We start from the raw sequence: 12,134 nt of genomic DNA, 5'->3' as shown, positions 1-12,134 counted from the left end.
TTAAACACCACAGAGCTGAGTAGAAATGCAAGCAGTTTATTGAAGATAGTTTACACGCAGTAGCAGTAAAAAGCATTCCACAAAAATAGGTAAATCCAATTAGGTAGAAAGATAAGTAGGAACAAATAGTCCAGGAAATTACTCCATCAGAGTTTGTAAACTGACGTTAAACACCACACAGCTAAGTAGAAATGCAAGCAGTTTATTGAAGGTAGTTTAAATGCAGTGGCAGTAAAAAGCATTCCACAACAATAGGTAAATCCAATTAGGTAGAAAGATAAGTAGGAACAAATAGTCCAGGAAATTAGTCTGTCAGAAAAACAAATACAGATACTCCAAAACTTGAATCATGAATCTAAAAATGCAATATAATAATAATAATAATAATAATAATAATAATAATAATAATAATACACATTTCACCCATCCCTTCATCACTCTGTGATTTTCCAAATCTCCTCTTTGCTTCCTGGCAACAAGGGCCTGTTACGCTCCAGGCCAGGAAAACCCTCTGACGTTAAACACCACAGAGCTGAGAAGAAGTGCAAGCAGTTTATTGAAGGTAGTTTAAAGGCAGTAGCAGTAAAAAGCATTCCACAAAAATAAGTAAATCCAATTAGGTAGAAAGATAAGTAGGAATAAATAGTCCAGGAAATTAGGACATCAGAGTTCGTGAACTGATGTTAACCACCACACAGCTGAGTAGAAATGCAAGCAGTTTATTGAAGGTAGTTTAAATGCAGTAGCAGTAAAAAAGCATTCCACAAAAATAGGTAAATCCAATTAGGTAGAAAGATAAGTAGGAACAAATAGTCCAGGAAATTAGTCTGTCAGAAAAACAAATACAGATACTCCAAAACTTGAATCATGAATCTAAAAATGCAATATAATAATAATAATAATAATAATAATAATAATAATACACATTTCACCCATCCCTTCATCACTCTGTGATTTTCCAAATCTCCTCTTTGCTTCCTGGCAACAAGGGCCTGTTACGCTCCAGGCCAGGAAAACCCTCTGACGTTAAACACCACACAGCTGAGAAGAAGTGCAAGCAGTTTATTGAAGGTAGTTTAAAGGCAGTAGCAGTAAAAAGCATTCCACAAAAATAAGTAAATCCAATTAGGTAGAAAGATAAGTAGGAATAAATAGTCCAGGAAATTAGGACATCAGAGTTTGTGAACTGATGTTAACCACCACACAGCTGAGTAGAAATGCAAGCAGTTTATTGAAGGTAGTTTAAATGCAGTAGCAGTAAAAAAGCATTCCACAAAAATAGGTAAATCCAATTAGGTAGAAAGATACGTAGGAACAAATAGTCCAGGAAATTAGTCCATCAGAAAAACAAATACAGATACTCCAAAACTTGAATCACGAATCCAAAAATGCAATATAATAATATGATATAATTATATATTTATATTACTAATAATATTACGATATAGTGGTATGGTGCAATATAGCAATGTTTAATGCTGATATTGTACTATGCTAAGGGCCTGTTACGCTCCAGGCTAGGAAAGCCCTCTGATGTTAAACCCCACACAGCTGAGTAGAAATACAAGCAGTTTATTGAAAATAGTTTAAAAGCAGTGGCAGTAAAAAAGCATTCCACAAAAATAGGTAAATCCAATTAGGTAGAAAGATAAGCAGGAACAAATAGTCTAGGAAATTAGTCCATCAGAGTTCATGAACTAACGTTAAACACCACACAGCTGAGTAGAAATGCAAGCAGTTTATTGAAGGTAGTTTAAAGGCAGTAGCAGTAAAAAGCATTCCACAAAAATAAGTAAATCCAATTAGGTAGAAAGATAAGCAGGAACAAATAGTCCAGGAAATTACTCCATTAGAGTTCATGAACTAACGTTAAACACCACACAGCTGAGTAGAAATGCAAGCAGTTTATTGAAGGTAGTTTAAATGCAGTAGCAGTAAAAAGCATTCCACAAAAATAAGTAAATCCAATTAGGTAGAAAGATAAGCAGGAACAAATAGTCCAGGAAATTAGTCCAAGGTAAAATTCCAAAGCTTGCATCGCAAATCAAAAGGCACTTAACACATGAATCTATCCAAAGCAAGGCTTCCAAGGTCCAGGAAAGAAGTCTTGACTCAGTTTCCAACGTTGCTTCGTCTGACTACAGATTCTGTGCTTGCCACTTTTATCCCCTAATTACTCTTTGTCCCAAGTGGCCAGAAATGGGTTTCATTTCAGCCTTGACTCGTACTAGTCTCTCTCTTTTAGCCTGGCAGAACACCTGAGAGATTGGGTTGTTTTTCTTTGCTGACTAAAAACATACCTTCTATCTACTGGCTCATTAATTTCTGCAGCTGGCCCAGGTGCCAAGCTTGTCTCAGGCTCCAAATCATGGGAATTCTCTGGTAGCCATTCAGGGACCACACCATCATCCCCAAACCCTTCAGGAACTTTCTCATCAGAAGAGACACTTTGAACAGGAATCCCATTGTTATTCTCTGCATCTAGAGCCACCTCATCATTAGAAACATCATTACATACATGAACCTCGTTGTCATTCCCAACATCCAGAGTGTCCTGATCATTAGACACAATCCCAGGCTGGACTCCAATGGGGCCTCCCCTTGCCCGGTGCCTCTGCTTCCCTTACAGGAGGGTGGCCTTTTGGGTGTGTTTTCATCCCTCATCCCTTGCAAGGCAAACCTTTTGCGTGCACAGATCTGCACACTGCTTATATTTATCTTGCAAAGAGTGTGCCTTGACCTCCCAGAATGGAGACCTAGGAAAAGTCTGTGGCCACGAGCCCCTTTCTCCTTTTCTCTCTCTCTGTCTCCCGGTTCCAGACCTGCGCCGGCAGCTGCTGGACGTGAAGAGCAACTACAGTTTCTGTACTTGGCACTTATATCCCCCTAATCTGCTCGTTGTCCCAAGCAGCCAGGAACAGATTTCGTTTCAGCCTTGACTCTGTTATCAGTCTCTCTCTCAGTCTGGCAGAACACCTGAGAGATTGGGTTGTTTGCCTGTACTGATTAAAAACATGCCTTCTGTCTACTGGCTCATTAATTTCTGCAGCTGGGCCAGGTGCCGAGCTGTTCTCCCAAATCACACCATCATCCCCAAACCCTTCAGGAAGATTCTCAACAGAAAGGACACTTTGCACACAAACCCCGTTGTCATTCTTTGCGTCTAGAGCAACCTCATCATTAGAAACATCATTACATAACGGGATTGTGGCGCAGCTGGCTGAGTGTCAGCTGCATTAAGATCACTCTGACCAAAAGGTCATGAGTTCGAAGCCAGCCCAAGTTGGAGTGGGCTTCCAACCAATTATGTGTAGCCTGTTGTCGACCTTTGCAACCCGAAAGACAGTTGCATCTGTCAAGTAGGAAAATTAGGGACCACCTTATGTGGAGAGGCTAAATTAACTAATTGTTCTTGATTGGACAATGTCAACAGAAAGGAGGAAACCGTTTCAACTGACCACCTTGATTAGCATTTGATGGCAAGGCAGTGCCTGGTGCAATCTTTTGTTGAGAGGTGATTAGATGTCTCTGTTGTTTTGCTGTTGCAATTTTAGAGTTTTTTTAATACAGGCAGCCAGATTGTGTTCATTTTCCTGGTTTCCTCCTTTATGTTGAAATTGTCCACCTGCTTCTTGTGGACGTCAGTGGCTTCTCTGTGTCGTCTGACATGGTGGTTGTGAGAGTGGTCCAACATTTCTGTGTTCTCCAATAAAATGCTGTGTCCAGGTGGCTTCATTGCCTTGACCTCCCAGGACAGGGGTCAAGGAGAGGCCTGTGGCCATGATCCCCCTTCTCCTTCTCTCTCTCTCCCTCTTTCCCGGTTCCAGACTTGCGCCTGCAGCTGCTGGACGTGAAGAGCAACCCCTTCCTCATCCGGGCGCTCTACGGGCTGCTGATGCTCCTCCCGCAGAGCAGTGCCTTCCAGCTCCTCTCCCACCGGCTCCAGTGCGTCCCCAACCCCGAGCTCATGCAAGCGGCGGCCGCAGCGTAAGTCTGGCCCCCGGGTCATTGCCCCTCTCCAGCCTCCACCCTCCTCCTCCTGCGCATCCGGGCTCCTCCGGTGGCTTTTGCCAAGGGGAGAAGTGGGGCTGGGGCTCCTGCAGAGTCTCCTATGGGCGATGGGTCCATTGGACACTCACTGCAGGAGGCCCCATTTGGTGTGCCATCATTTCGGTAACATTGGGAGTGCCAATTGGCATCGATAGCTAGGTCCGGTTGGTGTCACTTTGGAGCTCTCTCTTTTGTCATGTGTCCTGGTATCAAAATGGTCCCTTTGTGAAGACATCAATGTTGGGCAAGTGGGCTACTTAACAAAAGACGCTCCTTATACTTCCTTCTTTGCTTCCACACTGGGCTTTTTTCTCAGGCAGACAAACAGCTTTGCTCTCACAGAGACTCCTCTCACACTGAACTTACACAAGAGCTTTTTACACACAGCAGCCTTCACACTGGAGCTTTACACACGAGGCCTTCAATCTGGGGCTTTTCTCACACCAGGCCTCTCACACACTGAGGCCTACCTCACACTGAGGCCTCTCTCAGACTGGAGCCTCTTCATACTGAGGGCAACGAACACTGAGGCGTACTAAGCTACAGGCACACCTGCTTATATTGAACTGCGGCTTTTGCTGAGTCATTGCATCACATTTTTGTAATTAAAAATACCTCGTTAATGTTTAATGTTTCTGACAATCAGAACTTGCACAAGAGCTTTTTACACACAGGAGCTTTACACACGAGGCCTTCAACCTGAGGCTTTTCTTACCGAAGTCTTCTCACACCAGGCCTCTCACACACTGAGGCCTACCTCACACTGAGGCCTACTATCCCTGAGGTTTACCTCACACTGAGGCCTCTCTCAGGCTGGAGCCTCTTCATACTGAGGGCAACGAACACCGAGGCGTACTAAGCTACGGGCACACCTGCTTATATTGAACTGTGGCTTTTGCTGAGTCATTGCATCACATTTGTGTAATTAAAAATACCTCGTTAATGTTTAATATTTCTGAGAGTCAGTGTCCCGTGTGACCAGAGGCAAAGGGTTTCCCCTCAGGCCATATGAGGCTTTGGGGCAGGCGCTCCGAGGGCTCCCACCCCAAATGCAGCGATGTGGCCAGGAAAGGAAGAAGGCCAGGTTGCCTGGAGTAGCCGGAGATGAGGGGCCTGGGCTTTTCTGGCCGGTTCAGACGCTCCCTGCCCAAAATAAAATGCGGACACATTAGCCCAGTGTGACTGCTTCTTTCTGGGCTTCTTTCTCAGGCAGACAAACAGCTTCGCTCTCACAGAGGCTCCTCTCACACAGAACTTACAAAAGAGCTTTTTACACACAGCAGCTTTCACACTGGAGCTTTACCCATGCGCCCTTCAACCTGAGGCTTTTCTCACCAGGCCTTTCACACACTGAGGCCTGCCTCACACTGAGGCCTACTATCCCTGAGGTTTACCTCACACTGAGGCCTCTCTCAGACTGGAGCCTCTTCATACTGAGGGCAACTAACACCGAGGCGTACTAAGCTACAGGCACACCTGCTTGTATTGAACTGCAGCTTTTGCTGAGCCATTGCATCACATTTTAGTAATTAAAAATACCTTGTTAATGTTTAATGTTTCTGACAATCAGAACTTGCACAAGAGCTTTTTACACACAGGAGCTTTACACACGAGGCCTTCAACCTGAGGCTTTTCTTACTGAAGGCTTCTCACACCAGGCCTCTCACACACTGAGGCCTACCTCACACTGAGGCCTACCTCACACTGAGGCCTACTATCACTGAGGTTTACCTCACACTGCGGCCTCTCTCAGTGTTCTGTCGCCGCTGGAGCTGGAATTAAGTGCTTTTAAGAGAGGATGTAAGGCTTGCGTCCAGCGGGAAGCCAGGCCCCCCGAAAAGAAGCCTTTAGGGGGATTTATTTATTTATTTATTTACTTTGCTTGTATACCGCAGTTTCTCAGCCCGTAGGCGACTCAACGTGGTTCACAACAAGAGCAAAAAGTCAATCCAACAACATACAAAATTTAAAAAACCATTAACAACATAGTATACATGGTAATACATGGGATCTCCCTTATTAAGCAGTCTTTATGAGGCTTGGGAAATACAACAGTTCTTTTATTGATGAACAAACAGGAATTGTAAAACTTTCTTAACAATCTCTTGGTTCTTGCAATCTTGATCACAGGGAACAGGCACTATCTTCAAAAACCTTGTTTAAAGGAAAATTCCCCTTTCTAGCTCCTCCCAGGCTGCTGTGAACCTAAACCTTATTGATGTGGATTCACTACCGGGTTGAACTACGTCTCAACGCCGAGCGAACCTATCAAAAGGCTGCTTTGATGGTTAGAGCTGGAATTCCCTCTGGAATTCCTCAGGGCTGTAAGGCTCTTTCCCCGGAACCTTTGGGAATCTTCAGAGGTTCTCAAGACTGTTCTCCCCCGGAAAGTCTTAAGGGATGAAGCCTTTGCACAGGAGGACGTCTGTATACATCCTCCGCATTGACTTCCTTTGCTGAGACTAACTGAAAGATGGCCCCTTCCCTCCAAAAAAACCCAGAGAGGGGCGGGACTAGGGATCCGAACTATTATTGACAGGTGGCTTGCCCTATGAATGCAAATTATAACAGGAAGCCACCCTGCTGCAAAATCCCTGCAACTTAGGACAATGAACAAACACTCAGTGCAAAGCACAAAATTGGAGCCCCTGGAACAGCCGTTCCAGAACACTCGGGCTGAAGCTTCTTCATACTGAGGGTAACTGATTCATTGCATCCCCTGAACCCTTTTGGTGCTTGACTCACATTTTTGTAATTAAAAATACCTCGTTAATGTTGAATGTTTCTGACAATCAGTGTCCGATGTGGCCAGAGACAAAAGGTTTCCTTTTGGGGCATGCGTGGCTTTGGGGCAGGCGCTCCGAGGGCTCCCACCCCAGGAAAGGAAGAGGGCCAGGTTGCCTAAAGCAGCCGGATATGATGGGCCTGGGGGTTCCCCGGGCCGGTTCAGACACTCCCTGTCCAAAACAAAATGTGGACACTGCTATGTGTCACTCCTTCCCACCTGCTACTAAGGAGGCTGTCGAGGTCCTGAACCGGTGCTTGGCCGCTGTGACGGTCTGGATGAGGGCAAACAAATTGAAATTGAATCCAGACAAGACAGAGGTCCTCCTGGTCAGTCGTAAGGCCGAACAGGGCATAGGGTTACAGCCTGTGCTGGATGGGGTCGCACTCCCCTTGAAGGCGCAGGTTCGCAGCTTGGGTGTGATCCCGGATTCATCGCTGAGCCTGGAACCCCAGGTCTTGGCGTTGACCAGGGGAGCATTTGCACAGCTTAGGCTCGTGTGCCACCTGCGCCCGTACCTTGGGAAGTCTGACTTGGCCACGGTAGTCCACGCTCAGGTTACATCCCGCAACACTCTCTGCAACACTCTCTACGTGGGGTTGCCTTTGAAGACGGTCCGGAAGCTTCAGCTGGTCCAGCGCGTGGCAGCCATGATACTAACAGGAGCGGGTCGCAGGGAGCATACAACTCCCCTGCTGTACCAGCTCCACTGGCTGCCGATCTGCTACCGGGCTCAATTCAAGGTGCTGGTTGTGGCCTATAAAGCCCTAAACGGTTCCAGCCCAAGATACCTAACTGACCGCCTCTCGGCCTATGAGCCCACGAGGACTTTGAGATCGTCCAGGGAGGCCCTGCTCTCGATCCCGCCTGCGTCACAGGCACGGCTGGCGGGGACGAGAGATAGGGCCTTCTCGGTGGTGGCTCCTCGGCTGTGGAACACCCTTCCCGTGGACATCAGGCTAGCCCCCTCCCTGTTGACTTTCCGCAGGAAGTTAAAGACCTGGCTATTTAAGAAAGCATTTGACCAAGAAGTGCATTGACTGGCTATTTGACCATAGGAATGGAACAACGGAAATGATATCGGATTGTGTGCTGACGATGAGACGATTCGGAATGTAGTAGACATTTTGTAGGAATGTTGATGTTTTACTAAAGTGTTTTTGGATAATGATGATGTGTAGATTGTTTTGCACTATGTTTTGTAAATTGCACTTGTTGTCATGTTGTACACCGCAATGAGTCGCCCCCGGGCTGAGAATTGCGGTATATAAGCGTAGTAAGTAAGTAAGTAAATAAATAAATAAATGTGCCCCGTGTCATCACAGCCTGCCCTGTGCGAGTGTGACGGTCACCCGAGGGCTGCGACTTGTCCCGAGCGAGGCGCAAGGCAGCCGCATCTGCATCTGTAGCAATGGCAGTGCAGTGTGTGTGTGTGTGTGGGTCTGGGTGGGGGTGCTTCCTCTCCTTTGGGGTCTAGGTCCCCCCTTTCTTCCCACCAGCGAAGCATCTTGTGTCGCTGGCCCTTTGGGAGCGGGCTTGGCTGCCTCCTCCTCCTCTTCCTCCTCCTCCTCCTCGTCTTCGGTGGCTGTCTGTCCGGCACCCTGGAGCGGGTCTTGAGTTTTGCCTATATTTGGTCACCCTCGGAGGGCCCGTCCTCGTCCACAGGCATTTGGCATCTGGGGTGGAAAATTTCCACTGGTGGGATTGCCATGGAAACAGGCGGGCCAGCCAAGGAGGAGACCGGGAAGCCTCCCGTGCATGCGTGCGTGCGTGCAGCAGCCCTGCAGCGGCCCTTTCCAGCCCAGGCTTCCCCTCCCGCAGCAGCAGCATCCTCCTCATCATCCTCAGCATCATCCTCCCCAGGTGGAAGCCAAAGGGGAGCCTGGAAAACCCCCAGGAAGAGGGGTCTTGAGGCACGGAACCCAGTGTGCCAATCATCACTGGGACCCCTTTTACTATTACTATTTTTATTGTTGTTATTATTATTAGTATTATTATTATTTGAAACACAACAAGATAAGTCCACAGCAGTTATTGTATTGGATCACACGTTGGACCTTTCCCAAGTGTCTAGGACTGTGTGATGTATCAGCAAATAATGCGTGCAGATCCCAGCAGAGTGGCCTTTGCAGCTGACAGATGGACATTTTGTCAGCGCCGATTGTGTTTAAGTGCAGGCCAAGGTCTTGAGGCACTGCACCCAGTGTGCCGATCACAACTGGGACCTCCTTGGCTGGCTTGTGCCAGAGTTTCTGCAGTTCAGTCTTTGAATCCTTGTATCATGTCAGCTTTTCCAGTTGTTTCTCATTGATGGTTGTTGTTATGTTTATGAAGACCTTGTCCTTGGGCCCCCTTCTCTTAACTGGCCCCCAATATCCTTTGGTGCCTTCTATCCCTCCCTCCTGCTTGCTTTTCCTTCCTTCCTTCCTTCCTTCCTTCCTTCCTTCCTTCCTTCCTTCCTTCCGTCTTCCCTTCCATCCATTTATCTATCCTTCCTTCCTTCCTTCCTTCCTTCCTTCCGTCCGTCTTCCCTTCCTTCCTTTCTTCATTCATTCGTTCATTCATTCATTCTGTCCTTCCTTCCTCCTGTCTTTCCTTCCTTCCTTCCTTCCTTCCTTCCATTTTTCCTTCCTTCCTTCCTTCCTTCCTTCCTTCCTTCCTTCCATCCATCCATCTTTCCTTCCATCCATTTATCCATCCTTCCTTCTTTCCTTCCTGCCTTCCTTCCTTCCATCCGTCTTTCCTTCGTTCCTTCCTTTCTTCATTCATTCATTCATTCATTCATTCATTCATTCAGTCCTTCCTTCCTCTTGTCTTTCCTTCCCTCCTTTCTTCCTTCCTTCCATCCATCCATCTATTTATCCTTCCTTCCTTCCATTTTTCCTTCCTTCCTTCCTTCCTTCCTTCCTTCCATCCATCTTTCCTTCCATCCATTTATCCATCCTTCCTTCTTTCCTTCCTGCCTTCCTTCCTTCCATCCCTCTTTCCTTCGTTCCTTCCTTTCTTCATTCATTCATTCATTCATTCATTCATTCAGTCCTTCCTTCCTCTTGTCTTTCCTTCCCTCCTTTCTTCCTTCCTTCCATCCATCCATCTATTTATCCTTCCTTCCTTCCATTTTTCCTTCCTTCCTTCCGTCTTCCCTTCCTTCCTTTCTTCATTAATTCATTCATTCATTCAGTCCTTCCTTCCTCCTGTCTTTCCTTCCTTCCTTCCTTCCATCCATCCATTTATCCTTCCTTCCTTCCATTTTTCCTTCCTTCCTTCCTTCCTTCCGTCTTTCCTTCCATCCATTTATCCATCCTTCCTTCCTTTCCTTCCTGCCTTCCTTCCTTCCATCCGTCTTTCCTTCGTTCCTTCCTTTCTTCATTCATTCATTCATTCAGTCCTTCCTTCCTCCTGTCTTTCCTTCCTTCCTTCCTTCCTTCCTTCCTTCCTTCCATCCATCCATCCATCCATTTATCCTTCCTTCCTTCCTTCCATTTTTCCTTCCTTCCTTCCTTCCTTCAGCTGCAGATGGGCTCTTGCTCTCAGACAGGCGGAACGTCTGCTTCTCTGTGACCTACATTCTGTTCAGCGGCAGCAGCAGAGACTTCCATAACAAATGCAGCCGTCACGGCAAAGGATCCTAGAGAGGCCACTCCACGCCGTTTCCCCCTTTCCAGATGGGGCCACTCCACCCCACTGGGGTTGCATTGGCTCCTATGGGCTGTGATGCAGGACACACCGGTCCCCTTGATGTGGTCCCCTTGGTTCAGGTCTTTGGGAGAGTGCAGGCCCTTCCCGGTTCTTCCTTGGGGGAGGGCCCTCAGGGGCCCCTCTGTGCCCGCTTCTGCCCTCTTTTGAGGGATGCCTGCCCAGACATTGGTCCTTCCAGACTGGAGTTTTGGGGCCCGGCCCTTCTCCCAGCCGTGGGAGATGAGGGTTTTTTTGCAGAGCGGGTGGTGGATGGAAAAAGACACACACACACACACACACAAGCTGTGTCTCCCACGGTTTGCGATGCACACCCCGGGGCCGGTTGCCAAGGCCCAGAGCCATCTCGAATGGCATTTGCGTCGTCTCGGAAAATGAGTTTCCAAGGTGTTTGGGGCAAGCGCTGCCGTCGTCCTCGCTTTCTGGATTCCAGGGAAATGGGGAAAAGCATCTTCCCCAACGGAGCAGCCGCAGATGAGGTCAGGAAGAGAGAGAAAGTGGTTTTGCACAAGCCCTTCCTCCCCTTTACCAATACGATGCCAATACAAACAATCACAACAGTCAAACCACCATTCAACATAAATCATAATTTTTAAAAATACATCAACAAGCATTGAAACAATAAAACAGTCTGGTCAGTCGAATCGCCGTTCCAGTCAATGTCCCTCTAAAATGCTACATAATAATAATAATAATAATAATAATAATAATAATAGTCATAATTTATTAATAAAAATACATTATTACATTTATTATTATTATTATTGATTATTGGAAATGTAGTAATAAGAGTTATAATCATGTAATAATTTATTAATAAAAATAAATTATTACATTTATTATCTCATTCTCTTTATTATTATTGCATAGATACATAAGCACATGTGTCAGGATTGGGGTAGTTGCACGACATAAGTGATTATGACCATATGTATGTATGTACTAGCTGACCCCTGCCACGCGTTGCTGTGGCCCACTGTGGTGGTCATGGGGGTTCTGTGGGAGGTTTGGCCCAATTCTGATGTTGGTGTGGTTCAGAATGCTCTCTGATTGTAGGTGAACTATAAATCCCAGCAAGTAAAAGGTAAAGGTAGTCCCCTGACATTGAGTCCAGTCATGTCTGACTCTGGGGTGTGGTGCTCATCTCCATTTCTAAGCCGAAGAGCCGGCATTATCCATAGACACCCCCAAGGTCATGTGGCCGGCATGACTGCCGTTACCTTCCCACCGGAGTGGTACCTATTGATCTACTCACATTTGCATGTTTTCGAACTGCTAGGTTAGCAGAAGCTAGGGCTGACAGCAGAAGCTCACGCCGCTCCCCAGAATTGAACCTGCGACCCAGCAAGTAGAATTCTCAAATGTCAAGATTCTATTTTCCCCAAACTCCACCAGTGTTCACATTTGGGCATATTGAGTATTTGTTCCAAGTTTGGTCCAGATCCATCATTGTTTGAGTCCACAGTGCTCTCTGGGTGGAGGTGAACTACAACTCCAAGGCCAAAGGACACTGTCCACCAAACCCTTCTAGTATTTTCTGTTGGTCATGGGAGAACTGTTTGCCAAGTTTGTCCCAATTCCATTGTTGTTGGGGTTCAGAATG

General features: G+C 46.7%; 1 protein-coding gene across 1 annotated transcript in view; it reads left to right on the top strand.

Annotated features, from left to right (window-relative positions):
- Positions 1-12,134, top strand: part of VAC14 (VAC14 component of PIKFYVE complex) — a 97,717-nt gene that overhangs the window by 85,082 nt on the left and 501 nt on the right. Inside the window, exon 18 of the mRNA XM_067470896.1 lies at positions 3,828-3,987. Coding sequence (XP_067326997.1) covers positions 3,828-3,987 — 160 coding nt within the window. The remainder of the gene's footprint in view (positions 1-3,827; positions 3,988-12,134) is intronic.

This window comes from Anolis sagrei, chromosome 8, assembly GCF_037176765.1.
Source record: "Anolis sagrei isolate rAnoSag1 chromosome 8, rAnoSag1.mat, whole genome shotgun sequence".
NCBI classification, from domain to species: Eukaryota; Metazoa; Chordata; class Lepidosauria; order Squamata; family Dactyloidae; genus Anolis; species Anolis sagrei.
Note: the sequence above shows the minus strand (reverse complement) of the source record. Positions and strands in the feature narration are given on the sequence as shown.